Source organism: Diceros bicornis, chromosome 7 (assembly GCF_020826845.1).
Source record: "Diceros bicornis minor isolate mBicDic1 chromosome 7, mDicBic1.mat.cur, whole genome shotgun sequence".
Lineage (NCBI taxonomy): Eukaryota > Metazoa > Chordata > Mammalia > Perissodactyla > Rhinocerotidae > Diceros > Diceros bicornis.
The window spans coordinates 9563671-9578159 of record NC_080746.1 but is presented as its reverse complement, the minus strand read 5'-3'; the positions used below and the strand labels follow the sequence as shown (position 1 = coordinate 9578159).

Sequence of the window (14489 nt, the reverse complement as noted above, 5' to 3'; positions counted from 1 at the left end):
AGGTGGCCAGAGGGCAGGAGAAAAGCCAGGAGAGGGAGGTGTTGCAGGAGCCTAGGAGGAATGGTCAGTGTATAAATGCACATGCTGGGGCCAGATTCAGTACCAAGTAGGTCAGTAGGGACCTCAGGGAGGGCGGTTCCAGGAAGAAATGTACCTCAGTGGGGTTTGAAATGTGGACAGTTCTTCAGAAGGGAGAAGTGAATGAGAGTCGAGACAGCCAGTAAAATGCCCACTGCCCCTCAAAAGTGGCCTTTGGGGAGAAGAATGAAACAAAAGATGGAGGTGGGCCTCTGATTATCAGCTGAGGGAGGGAGGAGAGGGCAGATGTGCTGCCAGTGAGGTGACATTAGAAGCCTGTGGGGGATTCGGGGAGCCAGGACTAATTAGGAGAGCAGAAGAGGAAGAGGCACCAGAATGCGGACTGGTGCTGAAAGACAGGAAGGAACTTGCCAGGGGCAGGGAGGTAGGGACGGGTCAGGCAACCCCAACATCTGCGTTAACCCTGTGGGGTAGCCTCCTTCGGGGCCCAATATTCACTCAGCCTTCCTTCGGTACAGACATCCCTATCTATGGGTCAGAGGAGAAAGGCTTTCATCTGGCTCCTCACCCAGAAGTTACTTCCTTCAGATAACAAATGCTCTACTTATTAAGAAGGCATTAATAAACCCTCTGTACTCCCACAGAGCTTTATTCAGACTTACAGGAGAGCACTTATCCTTGCATCTACATCTTCCCCATTAAATTGTGAGGGACAAGGACCAAGCCATCACAGTGCTTGTGCTCTACCTAGCTCTCTGTGTTCACCTGAGTGCCTCTGCTCCTCGAGGGGGCCTCAGGGAATTGTCAGTCTAATGAGGAGGCTAAGCCTCCCACACAAGCTCCAGATAACACAGGTACTGAGAGGATTTCAGGGAAGGAGGTGGGAAGGGCAGGATTAAAAAAGATTTTACTTGGGACCAGCCCTGTGGCCTGGTGGTTAAGTTCGGCACGCTCCGCTTGGGCGGCCTGGGTTTGGTTCCCAGGCGTGGACATACACCACCGGTAGGCAGCCATGCTGTGGTGGCGACCCACATACAAAATAGAGGAAGACTGGCAACAGATGTTAGCTCAGGGCAACCCTTCCTCAAGTGAAAAAAGAAACGAAAAGAGGTTTTTCTGCATAAGCTGCAAAAACAACCCTTGCCAGAAGAGGGTCATTTTGAAGAGCAGAGTTGGGAAAAGGGGGCCCTGTGGGTGGAGGGAACAGCAGAGCACAGGCACAGAACAGGGAAGCAGAGGCGTACCTGATAAAGAGTAAAAAACCCTCCTGAGCACTGGGCCCTGGGCAGGTGTCCGATGGACTTTCTCTCATCTACTCCTTATCACAATGCTAGGAACCAGATACCATAATTTTGATGGGGAAAGTGAACCTAGACAGGTCACCCACTTCCCCAAGGTCACACGGCCAGTAGGTGGTGAGCCCTGGATGTGAACCAGGCCATCTGACTCCAGAGCCCTTGTGTAGAGGCTTACACCACACTGCCTCCCAGGATTAGCCAGTAATTCGCTTTGTCTGGCTGGTAAGAAAAGTCGGAAATCAGATTGAAAGGGAGATCATGAATCTTAGATCAGCTCTATTAAACTACTTCTACCCTCCAGCATCCATGTGTATAGCTGTAGGAGTGTTTCCCAAACCCGCCTGCCAAGGAACACTGCTCAGGAAGACACTGACATTTCTACAGTAAAACAAGTTTGGGAAATGGTACATTATATCCTCCCCTCGGTGGTTCACAATCCTCATCATCTCAGAAGCATTAAGAAGTGGAGAGGCAAAGAAATCCCTTCACTTTGTTTAACCCGGGACTCGCCAACATTTTGCCCATCACATTTTGCAGCAGCTCTGTTAGCACCCTGCAGAACAGTGCTCAGGTATGCCCTTTTGGGACGCCAGCAGCAGCTTCAGTGGAGCATGCCAGCTGCTCTTGTCCCTGGTGGCCTGACTTCACAGCTGCCACACAGACCCTGCTTCTCCTGCATAGAGACTCACGTTGCCACTTGCTGTGTGTGGCGTTTGGAAAAGTCGTTCAATCTCCAAGCGTCATTTTTCTCAATTGTATAAAAAGAAAAAAACGTATAAACGCTTTCCTTGCATGGTGTTAAGAGGATTCAGTGAATGGAATGAAGGCTTCTTTCCTTCTAGACGTAGAACAAAACCGAGGCTCCAGGTTTTCGTGGTGGATTTCAGGGAACTCAGGAGAAAAGGCTCATCTCCAAGTTTCTGCCCAGTGAGTAGGGAGCTCCGTGGATGCCTACGAACCTACTTGCAGGCACGGAAGGCCCCCCTCCATGGCCGGAGACTCCGGCTCGCAGCGGGGAGGGCGCACGGAAGAAGTAAGCGACTCCCAGCCCGGAGTGGACGGGGAAGCCGAGCCGCAGTGAGCCCAGGCTGCGCCCTGCCCGCACCTCCCCCGCCGGACCGGCCCGAGCGCCTTCTCGGGTCAAGACTCGGGAGCGGGGGGTGGAGGAGGGGCCGCGGTCTGGTGCCTCGCCGCTTCCGGGGGAGCCGGCCGGCGGTGGGGCCGGGCCTGCGCGCCGCACTTCCCCTCGGCCTGGCGGCGCGCTCGCCGCCGGACCCCGCGCCAGCCGGCACCGCGGCCGGACGCTCCGCGCCCCTCCAGGTGAGGCTCGGCGAGGGCGCGGGCGCGGGGAGGGGCGCGGGCGCGGGCGGGGACGGGCGGCGGGGCCGGGGTCGAGGGGGAGGGCAGCCTGCGGGGCCCCGGGCGGGCCTCGGGGCAGGCAGGTCCCCCGCGACCCAGCTTCCCTTAGCTGCAGGAATCCCCTGCCCTCAGTCCCGGCTTGCCCCCTCCCGGCGGCACATCTGCCCGATTTACCGCCTTCCTCTCTCCTCTCCCTTCACCTGGCTGCCTCTAGCACCCAGAACACGGAAACAGAAAGAAATGGCCCTCCGAGAAAGCTGTCACAAAGAAGCTCTGCCGGGAGCCCCTCCTTTAGCTTGGATTGGAGAGCTTGGCTCGGTCAGGTTGTTCCCATGTTTAACTGTAGTGCTTCTCCCCGCCTGCTCACATCCTTCTCTGCTCTGGTCCAGCCTCTCCCTCTGCTCTTCTGATGGTCTTGGTGACGGTGTTTCAGCAAGAACAAGGCTTCATTTACGGTTAACCCTGACCTGTCGAGGCCTTCTTCCACAACCATTTCACGGACATCTCCCATGGGCTGGGCGCCGTGAGAAGCGCTCGAGTGACAGCATTGAACCGGACAGATTCAGTTGTCCTCCTGGAGACGGGTAAATTAGAGTTCACAACACACCCTGGTAAGTGCAACTAAGGGAGGGGAAGTAACGGAGTAATCCAGCAGCTACACCTAACCTAACCCGGGGGCCGCGGAGGGTCAGGAGTGACTGACTGAGTTCTGTTCCTCCACATTCTTACCAGTGCTTGATATTGGCTCTCTTTTTCATTGTAGCCACTCCGCCAAGTGCATGGGTAGTGGGGTTGCACTGAGGTTTTAATTTGCATTTCTTTGGTGACTAATGAATTGTTCATCTTTTCATATGTCTGTTGGGCATTTGGATATCCTTATTGTGAAATGGCTGTTCAATTTTCTACCTATTTTTTTAATAGATTGTCTCTTTTTCTGATTAGTTTGTAAGAGTTCTTAAACATTCTGGATAGGAGACATTTATTGAATATGTGTTTTTAAATTCTCCTCCCTCTCTCAGGAGATTGCCTTTTCACTCTCCTAATGATGTCTTTTGATGAACAGAAGTTCTTCATTTTAATGTTGTCTAATTTGTCATTTTTTCCCTTGTGGTTGTATTATATTTCTCCAGTTTAAAAAAATCTTTGTCTACCCCGGGGTAGGCAAAATGGGTGAAGATGGTCAAAAGATACAAACTTCCAGTTTTAAAATAAATAAGTCCTGGGGATGTAATGTACAGCCTGATGATTATAGCTGATAATACTGTGTTTGAAAGTTGCTAAGCTAAGAGAGTAGATGTTAAAAGTTCTCATCACAACAACAAAAAAATTTGTAGCTATGTGTGGTGAGGGATGTTAATGAGACTTATTGTGATGATCATTTCACAATATGTACATATATCAAATCATTATGTTGTACACCTGAAACTAATATAATGTTATATGTCAATTATATCTCAATTTAAAAAATCAGGAGATAATCAAAGTCAGGAAGATAATCTTCTATATTTTCCTCTAAAAGCTTTATTGTTATTCTCACCTATAGCTACTATCCATTTGAAATTAATTTTTTTGTATGGTGTGAAATATGGGTAAAGATTCATTTTTTCCCACAAGGCTATCTAAATTGACCCTGCACCGTGTATTAAAAAGCCCGTCTTTCCCCACTGCACTGTAGTGTCAGATTTGTCAACACTCGGGAGGTTGTATAGACATGGGTCTGTTTCTGGACACCCTGTTCTTCCATTAGTCTGCCTATCCTTCTGTATCAATATCACACTGCCCTAATTGTTGTTGCTTTATTATGAGTCTTTATTATTCTGGTAGTGGAAGTCCTCAGCATTGTTCTTCTTTAAGATCTCAGGTATTTTTAACCCTCCTGGCAAAGTCTTTTTCAAAAATATATAAAAAGTAGTCATTCTGTAAGCTCAAAAGGGGACTAATGTATAAGCATATATTATAATTGGCATAATTTATAAACTGTATCCATCCATAAATTCACTGCTGACAATCTATATCACATTCAATGCCTGCATATTTACGTGAGACCTACAGCAAAGCAAATACAAAATAAATTCACATCATTTTAGTTAAAAATGACCTTTAATATACAGATGATATAGTTTCAAAACAAAGGGAATTTTTTTAAAACTAAGAAACTGAAGTTTTCCAAAGACAAATTTGCTACTTTTTGCAAAATATAGCAACATTAATTATATTGCTTCCTGTTCATGTTTGCTTGTAAGATATGTTCCTATGGGACTGAAATACAGCTAAGTTTTTAGATTTTAATAACCAAAGTAAAGTACTTTTGATTTATAATTAAATTTAAAATATTAGGTGCCTTAATATGCACACACGCACATATATATATTTTGTAAATTTTGGAAGACTTTGACATTTTTTAAAGTCTTCCAAAATTTACGAAATGTAGTGCTGAAAGCATATGTGCCTTGCTATATATTTAGCAAACATGCTTTATTTTAATACAAGTCATAAGACTACAGTTAATTAACCAGAATTCTATGACTGTTTTCTGCCTGCTAGAGTTCGATCTTAAATCTGACTTTCTAGCAAAATCACCAGTTTAGAACTTATTTCACAAAATCAATTCCAAGATTTGCTGGGCACTTTTCAATTATTCCACTGCTTATAGATATAAGTAACAATATAAGTTGAGACTAGTGGCAACTTGTATCAGAATTACCTGGGGAGCTCGTAAAAAAATACAGATTCTTGGGCCTCACTTCTGAACTATTGAATAAGAATTTCCAGGGGTATCTATAGTTTTTAAAGCTCTCTAGGTGATAATGATCTGCAGTTTGGTTTGAGAACCACTGATGTAGCCGACTAGACTAGCCTTTAGGTACATCAGAATCCTGGGGTACTGGTTTAAAAAGTACGTTCCCAAGTCGTACGCCCAGAGATTTGATTCAGTCAATTTGGGATGGAGTGGAGGAACTGGCATTTTAAACCATCATTGCAGTTGATCCCTGCAATTCACAGAAATTCATTTTCTGTGCTGCATAACAAATTTAGCAGCGTAAACCAACACTTATTATTATCTCATAGTTTCTGTGGGTCAAGGGCCCAGGCAAGGCCGGCTGAGTCTTCTGCTGGGGTCTCATGAGGCTGAAGTCCAAGTGTTAGCTGGGGCTGTGGTGCCATCAGAGACTCAAATGGGGAAGGATCCACTGCCATGCTCCCTCAGCTTGTTGTTTGTTGGCCGAACTCACAGGTGTGAACACGGGGGCTATGCTAGGGTGTGTCCATCACAGTCCGAAAACCACTCTTAGAAACACTATATTGTGCTTATCAAGCTATTAACAATTATATCAGCACTTTAAGTGACATTGTCCTGCAAGTCCTAATGAATCCTGCCCTGACAAGTGTTTTACCAAGTGTTTGAGAAGAAAACTTAGCCTTTGAAACCAGTGTTCTTAATTTAAAGTCAAAATCAAGTGGTGTACATGATAATTTATTCAACAAAGAAGTGAAAAACTCTTTCAAATAATTTAAACTTTTAAACAGACCAGTTTTTAGCATTCAAATTCAATGCCTTCTCCATTCATTAGCCTGACATACAATCAAAGATAGTATATTAGTTTCCTATTGCTTCTATAACAAATTACCACAAATTTAGTGGCTTAATACAACATATTTATTATCTTACAGTGTGGCGGTCAGAAGTCTAAAATGGATCAGCAGGGAAGAATCTCTGTACTTGCCTTTTCCAGCTTCTAAGGCGCCTGTAGTCCTTGCTCGTGGCCCCACATTACACCGACCTCTGCTTCTGTCGTCACATCCCCTTCTGTTGCTCTGGCCCTCCTGCCTTCCTCTTACAAGCCCTTTGTGATTACATTTGGCCCACTTACATAATCCAGGATAATCTTTCCATCTCAAGATCCTTAATTACATCTTCAAAGTCCGTTTTTGCCATGTAAAGTAGCATATTCACTGGTTCTAAGGATTAGGATGTGGACATCTTTGGGGGACCATGATCCTGTCTACCACAGATAGTGATTCCAACTTAACACAATTGTAATATGAATTATATAAGATGTATATTCTAATCATATGGCTTCATAGGTTTCAGGACACTTTCTATATAATAGATATTGGAGACCAGTTAGATGTTGCATAATATTAAATACACTTGGGGTTTTTTTTGTGTGTGTGTGTGTGTGTGTGTGTGTGTGTGTGTGTGAGGAAAATTAGCCCTGAGCTAACACCTGTTGTCGGTCCTCCTCTTTTTGCTGAGGAAGATTGGCCCTGGGCTAACATCCGTGCCCATCTTCCTCTACTTTATACATGGGATGGCACCACAGCATGGCCTGATAAGCAGTGTGCAGGTTTGAACCTGCGACCCTGGGCCACCGAGGTGGAGTGCGTGAACTTAACCACTATGCTACTGGGCCGGCCCCCACACTTCGGATTTTATACAGTGAAACTTCATAATATTTCCCTCACAAAATAAGTTCATACATATAATATCGGAAAAGCATTCTAAAAAACACTAAAGGTATCACGCTGTTGCTTTTTTTGAAGAAGCTCTTTACTAATTTTTTAGTCAAGTCTTTGTAATTAGCTACAAAGTATGTATTTAGGTATCTATCATTCTACTTTATGAATTTTTTAAAAGCACAAGGAAAAGTGACTACATGTAAGACCACACAACAAATCAGAGAACAGATAGAACTAGTGATTAGACCTTCAAGTTGGGGATTTGGGTTCATTATCTTCTTATCTGCTTGACAGCTATGTCTCCTGTATCTCGATATAGGACTATCACTAAATCTTGTAGAGATTAAAGCATATTTGAGTGTGACAGCTCCACAGCCACAGCTGCACAAACTGAAAAGTAACAAGGAAGGTGCAGGGGAATTTGAACTCCAGGAAGTAGACAGTGTACACGAATGGAACTTATCTGCCATCGTGCTCAATTATCCTATGTCAAAGATGCTGTTATTTTCTGTGTTTAAACTTTTCCATAACATTAGTCACAAGGGCTTATATCAACCCACTTTCAGTGGCATATGCTGTTGGGCAACTGGATTTCTTCTTAACCAAGCGATGGAAAAAGGCAATTACCAAAAATCGGCCTGTATTGCCAAAAGGGCAAGTCATTTCATAAAATGAGCAACTGAAATTTTTACTGTTTTTTTTTTTTTTTTTTTTTTTTTTTGGTGAGGGAGATCAGCCCTGAGCTAACATCCGTGCTAATCCTCCTCTTTTTGCTGAGGAAGACCCGTTCTGAGCTAACATCTATTGCCAATCCTCCTCCTTTTTTTTTTTTTTTTCTTCCCCAAAGCCCTGGTAGATAGTTGTATGACATAGTTGCACATCCTTCTAGTTGCTGTATGTGGGACTCGGCCTCAGCGTGGCCAGAGAAGCGGTGTGTCAGTGCGCGCCCGGGATCCGAACTCGGGCCGCCAGTAGCAGAGCGCGTGCACTTAACTGCTAAGCCATGGGGCCGGCCCTGAAATTTGTACTTTTTGAGGAAGATCGGCCCTGAGCTAACATCTGCCAATCCTCCTCTTTTTGCTGAGGACGACTGGCCCTGGGCTGACATCCATGCCCATCTTCCTCCACTTTACATGGGACGCTGCCACAGCATGGCTTGACAAGCGGTGCATCGGTGCGTGCCCGGGATCTGAACCAGTGAACCCCAGGCCGCTGCAGCAGAGCGCGCGCACTTAACCGCTTGTGCCACTGGGCCAGCCCTGAAATTTTTAAATCTATATCTGTTAAGTAGATTAAAGTGTTTTGTTAATTTTTAACCTTTAAAAGGTTAATTTTTAACCTTTAGGCTATCATTAAAAATGTCAAATGATTCTCTAGTTTGTAAGTGTATCAAAGCTAAATAATGAATTTTAAAATTAAAACAAAATTGAAAAAATATTTAAATAATCTAAAAAGCAAGTGAGGGCCGGCTCCGTGGCTTAGCGGTTAAGTGCGCGCGCTCTGATGCTGGTGGCCCGGGTTCGGAACCCCGGGCGCGCCCCAGGGCACCACTTCTCCGACCAACTGGAGGCCGAGTCCCACGTACAGCAGCTGGGAGGATGTGAACCTATGACATAGAACTATCTACTGGGGCTTTGGGGGGAAAAAAATGAATGAATAAAATCTTTAAAAAAATAAAAAATAAAAAATAAAAAGCAAGTGACATTCTGTCTACTATTGGGGGGAAAAAGGACATACTGAATTGTTGAAATGGAGATGTCGAGAGAGACAGCAACTCCTGGCCAGGAAAAGGATTTCAAACTCTAACAGTGGTTATTAGGCACTACCTCAACCTCAGCCCACCACTCAGGCGGTCTGAAATCTGAAGAATATTAGGTAGAAAAAGAAACTCATGTCCATGCTAATGTTTACCTTTGCGTGTCCTTTTGGCTGGCTTAGCAGCTGTTTTTCTCTTTCAAACATCTCTCTGGTTCCTGCACCCGCTCCAACTCTTCTTTCTGCCCGCCTTGCTGCTGCTGTTTAAGTTCTCCTCTTTTTTTTGAACTTGGGTATATTTTCATGACTCATCAGTATCTCTTGTCTTATATTCATCAGCTTGGCATAAGAGTATTAAACATTTAGCGGTGAATGAAGCCTTATTGTTCCACATTGAATGACATCCTTTAAATTTTGAAATCCCTTATTTCAGTGTGTCTGAGAACCCAAGTTGTTTCCACGTGAGTTCCCAGGGGTTTGTTCTGACCTCTGCAGATCTGTCAGAGTAAAAAGCAGTCCTCTGCCAGCTGCTCCATAGTTCTCAAGCCGAGTTCCCCAGCAGCCCTTCACCTGCAGAAGTGTCACTGGGTCATTGAGGATCCATCTTAGATCAGGGTGGGCTCAGCTCTACGTAGTATCCTCCCAGAAACCTGGGCTGAAAGAGCCTCCACCGTCAGAGACATCCCTGTCATTGTGGTGGAAAGAGAACATGGCAAGTTGCTCATCTCAGGTATTCTTGGTCCTTTGCATTTCCATGTAAATTTAGAAGGAGTTTGACACCTTTACTACCAAAAAACAAAACCCTTCTGGAATTTGGGATAGCACTGATCTAAAGATTAGTTTGAGGAAAATTGTTTATAATACTGAGTCTTCTAAACCATGAACATAATATATCTCTCCAATATCTAGATTATTTTAAATACATATAACCCACACTATATTCGGAGCATTATACACCATGTACCATTAGCACTTTACATAAATTATCTCATGTAATCTTTGCAATAATGCTGAGAAGCAGGTTCTAGTGTTATTTCCATTTCACAAATAGAGATCTTAAAGCTTAGTGAAATTAAGGAGCTTACCAAGGGCCACAGTTAATAAGAGGTGAAAGTCTAGGCACTCTGCCTGCACAGTCTGCAGTCTTCACCACTATGTGCCACTATCTCCCTGAGCTGACAGCCAAGGGAGGGAAGTGGGAGGGAGGGAGGGATGGTTATTCAAGGGGAGGCAGACTTAGCGGAAAAGTCTCCCAGGGTTTCTTGGATGTGTTCTCTCTTCTGCTTGGCAGCTGTCTACCTGGATACACAGTTATTGGTCCAAATAGTAACTGTCCTTCTCCTCCCATTTCAGCATTTACACAGGAAGTCCCTAGAAAGAGCGGCCTGCCAACTGCCCTTCCCCAGATCCTGAATGCACTCCTGGCCAGGTGGAGCAGAGAACAGGTCACTGTACTGGTCATGCTGAGCTCATACCCTGTAAGTCTGACACTACTAGACAGGTCTAGGTTTATCTAGAAACCAGCTCCAATCGCAGTGGTGTCTGTGGGACCTATTTAGAGACTGAGCCTCTTCAGGTATTAGGAGAGAAAGAACATCCAGAGCCCACCCACTGGGACTAAGAGTAAGGTAAGTACAGCTTTTGTGATCCTCTCTCTGTCTCTTGTAGGATGGCTGTTCCGTGAGGTCAAGACTGGGTCCCCTCCCTTCTCCCGCTTTACCAATGCCTGGTCTCATGGGGTTAGTTTTGAGCGCAACACTATGGCATCCTCCTCCTCCCTCCCAGCTCCTCGTTCCCGGTCCAGGAAGCCTCTGGGCAAGATGGCTGGTGAGTGGAAGCGGACTCCTAATTCCACCTTGTTTCTGTGAGTGTAGTCCTCAGTATTCCTATTGGCACGGTGGGAGGCCCGCCTGGCCCAAACCCAGAGGAGAGATGCAGGGAGGCTGACGATGGGGTGGTGCTCCTGCCTCGACCTCAGTGTCCGGATGCTCTGTGGTGAGTGAGGAGAGGAGGCCTGCAGCAGTGGAAACCTCAGCCCTTGTGGCTCACAGGTTTTCCAGGTGTGCCCAGCTGATTTCCTAGCCTGGAAACCATTGTGCTGAGTGTTTTACACTGCGTCTCTTGTCACTACATCTTCCAGAACCATTCAGAGGAAGGAGCCAAGCAGAAGGAGAAAACAAATCAGTCTCCAGAACACTAAACTTTCTGTCCCCATCAAAAGCTGGGAAGCTGAGTTGAAATCATTCTGGAGTACTTATAGTATATCAGATATTGGATTATCTCAATTAATCTTCAACCACAGTTAAAATGAACCCATTTTACAGATAAGAAAATGGAGATATAGACTGACTTGCTTAAGGTCATTCAAAAGCAAGCAGCAGGTCCACAATCAAATCTGTGTGCCTCACTCCAGTGTAGGTTCTGAATCACTATGCTCTTGAGGAACTTTGAGCAGTAGCCTTCTTCCATTTTTACCCATTCGTTTTACCCATTTAGCAACAATCTAGGATTTCGCAGGGCCAAAGAGATGCCAATCCCTCCCCCTCTTTCCCTCCCATAATGGTAGCCCACCTTAATCTAAACCCACCTCCCCTCAGTACTGAAAGTGGGTTTGGAGACTGGTTGATCCTTACTAGGTTAATCTAGCTCTACTTACAGACTCGCAGATGGTTGACTGGTCAGCTCTACCGGGAAGTTCTGGTTAGGGTAGGCTAGGGGTACTAGAAATCGAAGGGCCTGGAGTAGGGCAAAGCCGACTTGCCCAAGCAGGCTTCTAAAACAGCCAGAGTTCTTATGTATTCCCCAAACCTTTAAAGATAGTGGGAACTTTTAGGCAAGTCCTGGAAGATGTACAAAATAGCAGAGCAGTAGGTCTCTGAGAATAAAGCGGCCTTGTTTGCCAGTGCAGGGGAGATAGGCTGGAGCCCTGCCCCAGCCTGGGCTCCTCTCTGCGGGGCTAAGAGGACGCCGCTTGGTGACAATACCAGGCCTGAGCAGTGTTTCTCCCCCCGCAGACTGGTTCAGGCAGGCCCTATCGAAGAAGCCCAAGAAGGTGCCCGTCTCCCCAGAAAGCCCTTCCAGTGACGTGTCACTGCCAAGCTCACAGGACAGCGACCCACCCCCGGGCCTCAGCTCAGTGGTGTCTCCTACCCCACCACCAACACACGTGGGCACCAGCAGCAGTAGCCGCTGGAGCAAGGACTATGATGTCTGCGTGTGCCACAGTGAGGAGGACCTGGAGGCTGCCCAGGAGCTGGTCTCCTATCTGGAGGACAGCACTGCCAGCCTGCGCTGCTTCCTGCAGCTCCGGGATGCAACTCCAGGCGGCGCCATTGTGTCTGAGCTGTGCCAGGCACTGAGCAGTAGTCACTGTCGCGTGCTGCTCATCACCCCAGGCTTCCTCCGGGACCCGTGGTGCAAGTACCAGATGCTGCAGGCCCTGACTGAGGCCCCAGGGGCAGAGGGCTGCACCATCCCCCTGCTGTCAGGCCTCACCAGAGCTGCCTACCCTGCCGAGCTCCGATTCATGTACTTTGTGGACGGCCGGGGACCTGACCACGGCTTTCGCCAAGTCAAGGAAGCTGTCATGCGTTGTAAGTTATGGGAGGAAGGGCAGGGGGTTCAGCCAGAGCATCTGATCTACTTAGGCTTTTAGGAGACAGCCACTGTAGCCTCATAGTTCAAAATGCAGCTTCTGGAGGAGACTGTTACTTGGGTTACAGATGTAACCCCTGTGTCTGGGTTTCCTCATTGGTACAATGAGAATGACACTATATGCCTCAATTAGTATATACACTAAATAAGAGTTCAGAACACTGCCTGGCACATGTAAAGTACTCCTAACAGGCAAGGCCCAGCACATGCCAAGTCCTCAATAAATATTACCCATTATTATCATATTAGTATTAATAGTATTAGGTTTCTCTCACTGAGGTCAGGTTGAAGATGTCCACTGAGAGCTGGGAAAATGCCAGGTGCAAAATAAGGGGAAAGAATGGCCTACGATAAGCGTATCCAGGGGAGGGCCATTATATTACAGTGGGTTTGGAAGTAAAATAGATAAAAAGGTTGAAGAGGCGGGACCTGTTGGGGGACACAGAGATGCGGGAGGGTGACAAGCCCGGTGATTTTGTTTCGTCTCTTTCAGATCTGCAGGCCCTCAGCTAACACTTGTTATATCACCAGGGGACCCAAAAAGTTGGAGCAAAGCTGGAAACTGAGTTAGAGAGCCCAGGGCCTGGCAGGGCCGTGGATTCCAGCAGATGTGATGAGGCATAAAGAGCCAGTGTTTGCAGCACTTTGTATGTGATCCTGGGATCAGATTGCCCATCAGGCTTCCATTACTGTGGGCTCCCAAGAAGGCCATGGGGATGCTGGGGACTCCCCCAGGAAGGCCATGGGGATGCTGGGGACTCCCCCAGGAAGGTTGTGAGGAAGCTGGGGACTTCCCAGGAAGGTCATGGGGAAGCCAGAAATAGGAGGTGGGAGGAGAGGTGCTGATACCAAGATGATCACCAATGTTTTGCCTCCTGGCTAACTGGACGTGAAGCCTGGTGCATTCCTGTCTTCTTCCCTGGAATCGGGCACTGGTGTAGAGATGCATTCCTCCTGAAGGGGCGACTCACCTGATTAATGAGCTGGAAGCCTCAGCATGGATGGTTTTCCCAGTCGAGTATCGAGTCCTTCACACTCACTCCACTGCCGTTCTCTTTACCAGGGACATCGTTCACTTCAGAAAGCTACATGAAGATGCATTCAGCACTGTACTCTATTTATTTTTATTACATGCCTGTCATTGAAGACTCAAACCCAGAAACCGTTCTGAATAGGAGAGGGCAGGGAGCAGGTGGGGTGAGAAGGAAAGCTCAGACCCTTCACCTGCCATCAAAAGCACTCCCACCAAAGCTTTGACACGTGGGGACCTCGTCAGGGGTCTGGCTGGAGCTCATGCTTTACCTCTGCTCTGAGACGGATCAGCATTTTTCTTCTGGCAGATGACTGGGCCCTTTGTAGGACAGGCAAGGTTTCATTCATCTCTTCTCAATAAAAGTTTGTTGTTGAACCGAAATGAATTTTATTCCCCCAATGTGTACTTCTGTGCCTCTTCTCTCACTTCCCCCACCATGTCCCCTCCTTTTACTGAAAAAATTTATATATATATTTTAATTGAGATATAATTGATATATAACATTAATTTCAGGGGTACAACATGATTTGATATTTGTATATATTGTGAAAAAATGTTTTTAATTATGAATTATTTTATTACATGCAAAAGGACTAAAGAATAATATAAGGTACACTCATGTACCAACTACCTAGCTTAAGAAGCAAACCTTACAGTCCCTATGGTGCTCCCTTTGTGCCCTTAATTATATTCTCCTCCCTTCTCCCACCAGAAGTAACCACTATTCTGAATTTTGAATTTATCTTTCTTAGCTTTTCTCTAGAAATTTATTACATGTATTCATCCCTGACAACAATATTTACTTTTACACGGTTTTATACTTTACAGAAATGGTATTATGTTTGTATTCTGCAAATTCCTTTTTTTGTTGTTGTTTACCATATGATTGT

General features: G+C 46.1%; 1 protein-coding gene across 4 annotated transcripts; it reads left to right on the top strand.

Annotated features, from left to right (window-relative positions):
- Positions 1 to 2592: 2592 nt before the first annotated feature.
- Positions 2593 to 13980, top strand: TIRAP (TIR domain containing adaptor protein). Of its 4 annotated transcripts, none has more exons than XM_058544839.1 (5): positions 2593 to 2657; positions 2911 to 3307; positions 10266 to 10390; positions 10581 to 10739; positions 11927 to 13045. In XM_058544839.1, the coding sequence occupies exons 4-5, from the start codon at positions 10673 to 10675 to the stop codon at positions 12565 to 12567; spliced, it is 708 nt and encodes a 235-aa protein (XP_058400822.1). In that variant the 5' UTR covers positions 2593 to 2657; positions 2911 to 3307; positions 10266 to 10390; positions 10581 to 10672; the 3' UTR covers positions 12568 to 13045. The 4 variants fall into 4 exon arrangements, with proteins under 4 accessions (XP_058400822.1, XP_058400826.1, XP_058400824.1 ...); XM_058544843.1 differs by lacking the exon at positions 2593 to 2657 and adding an exon at positions 13060 to 13980 and having other exon boundaries at positions 2819 to 3307; positions 11927 to 12505; XM_058544841.1 differs by lacking the exon at positions 2593 to 2657 and having other exon boundaries at positions 2819 to 3014.
- Positions 13981 to 14489: the final 509 nt, after the last annotated feature.

What these genes read in the sequence shown, in the direction of transcription:
- TIRAP (XM_058544839.1), top strand. Translation starts at nt 10,673, where the DNA reads ATGGCATCCTCCTCCTCCCTCCCAGCTCCTCGTTCCCGGTCCAGGAAG. An exon ending in GCCTCTGGGCAAGATGGCTG is followed by an intron (nt 10,740 to 11,926) that starts GTGAGTGGAAGC and finishes CTCCCCCCGCAG; the next exon opens with ACTGGTTCAGGCAGGCCCTA.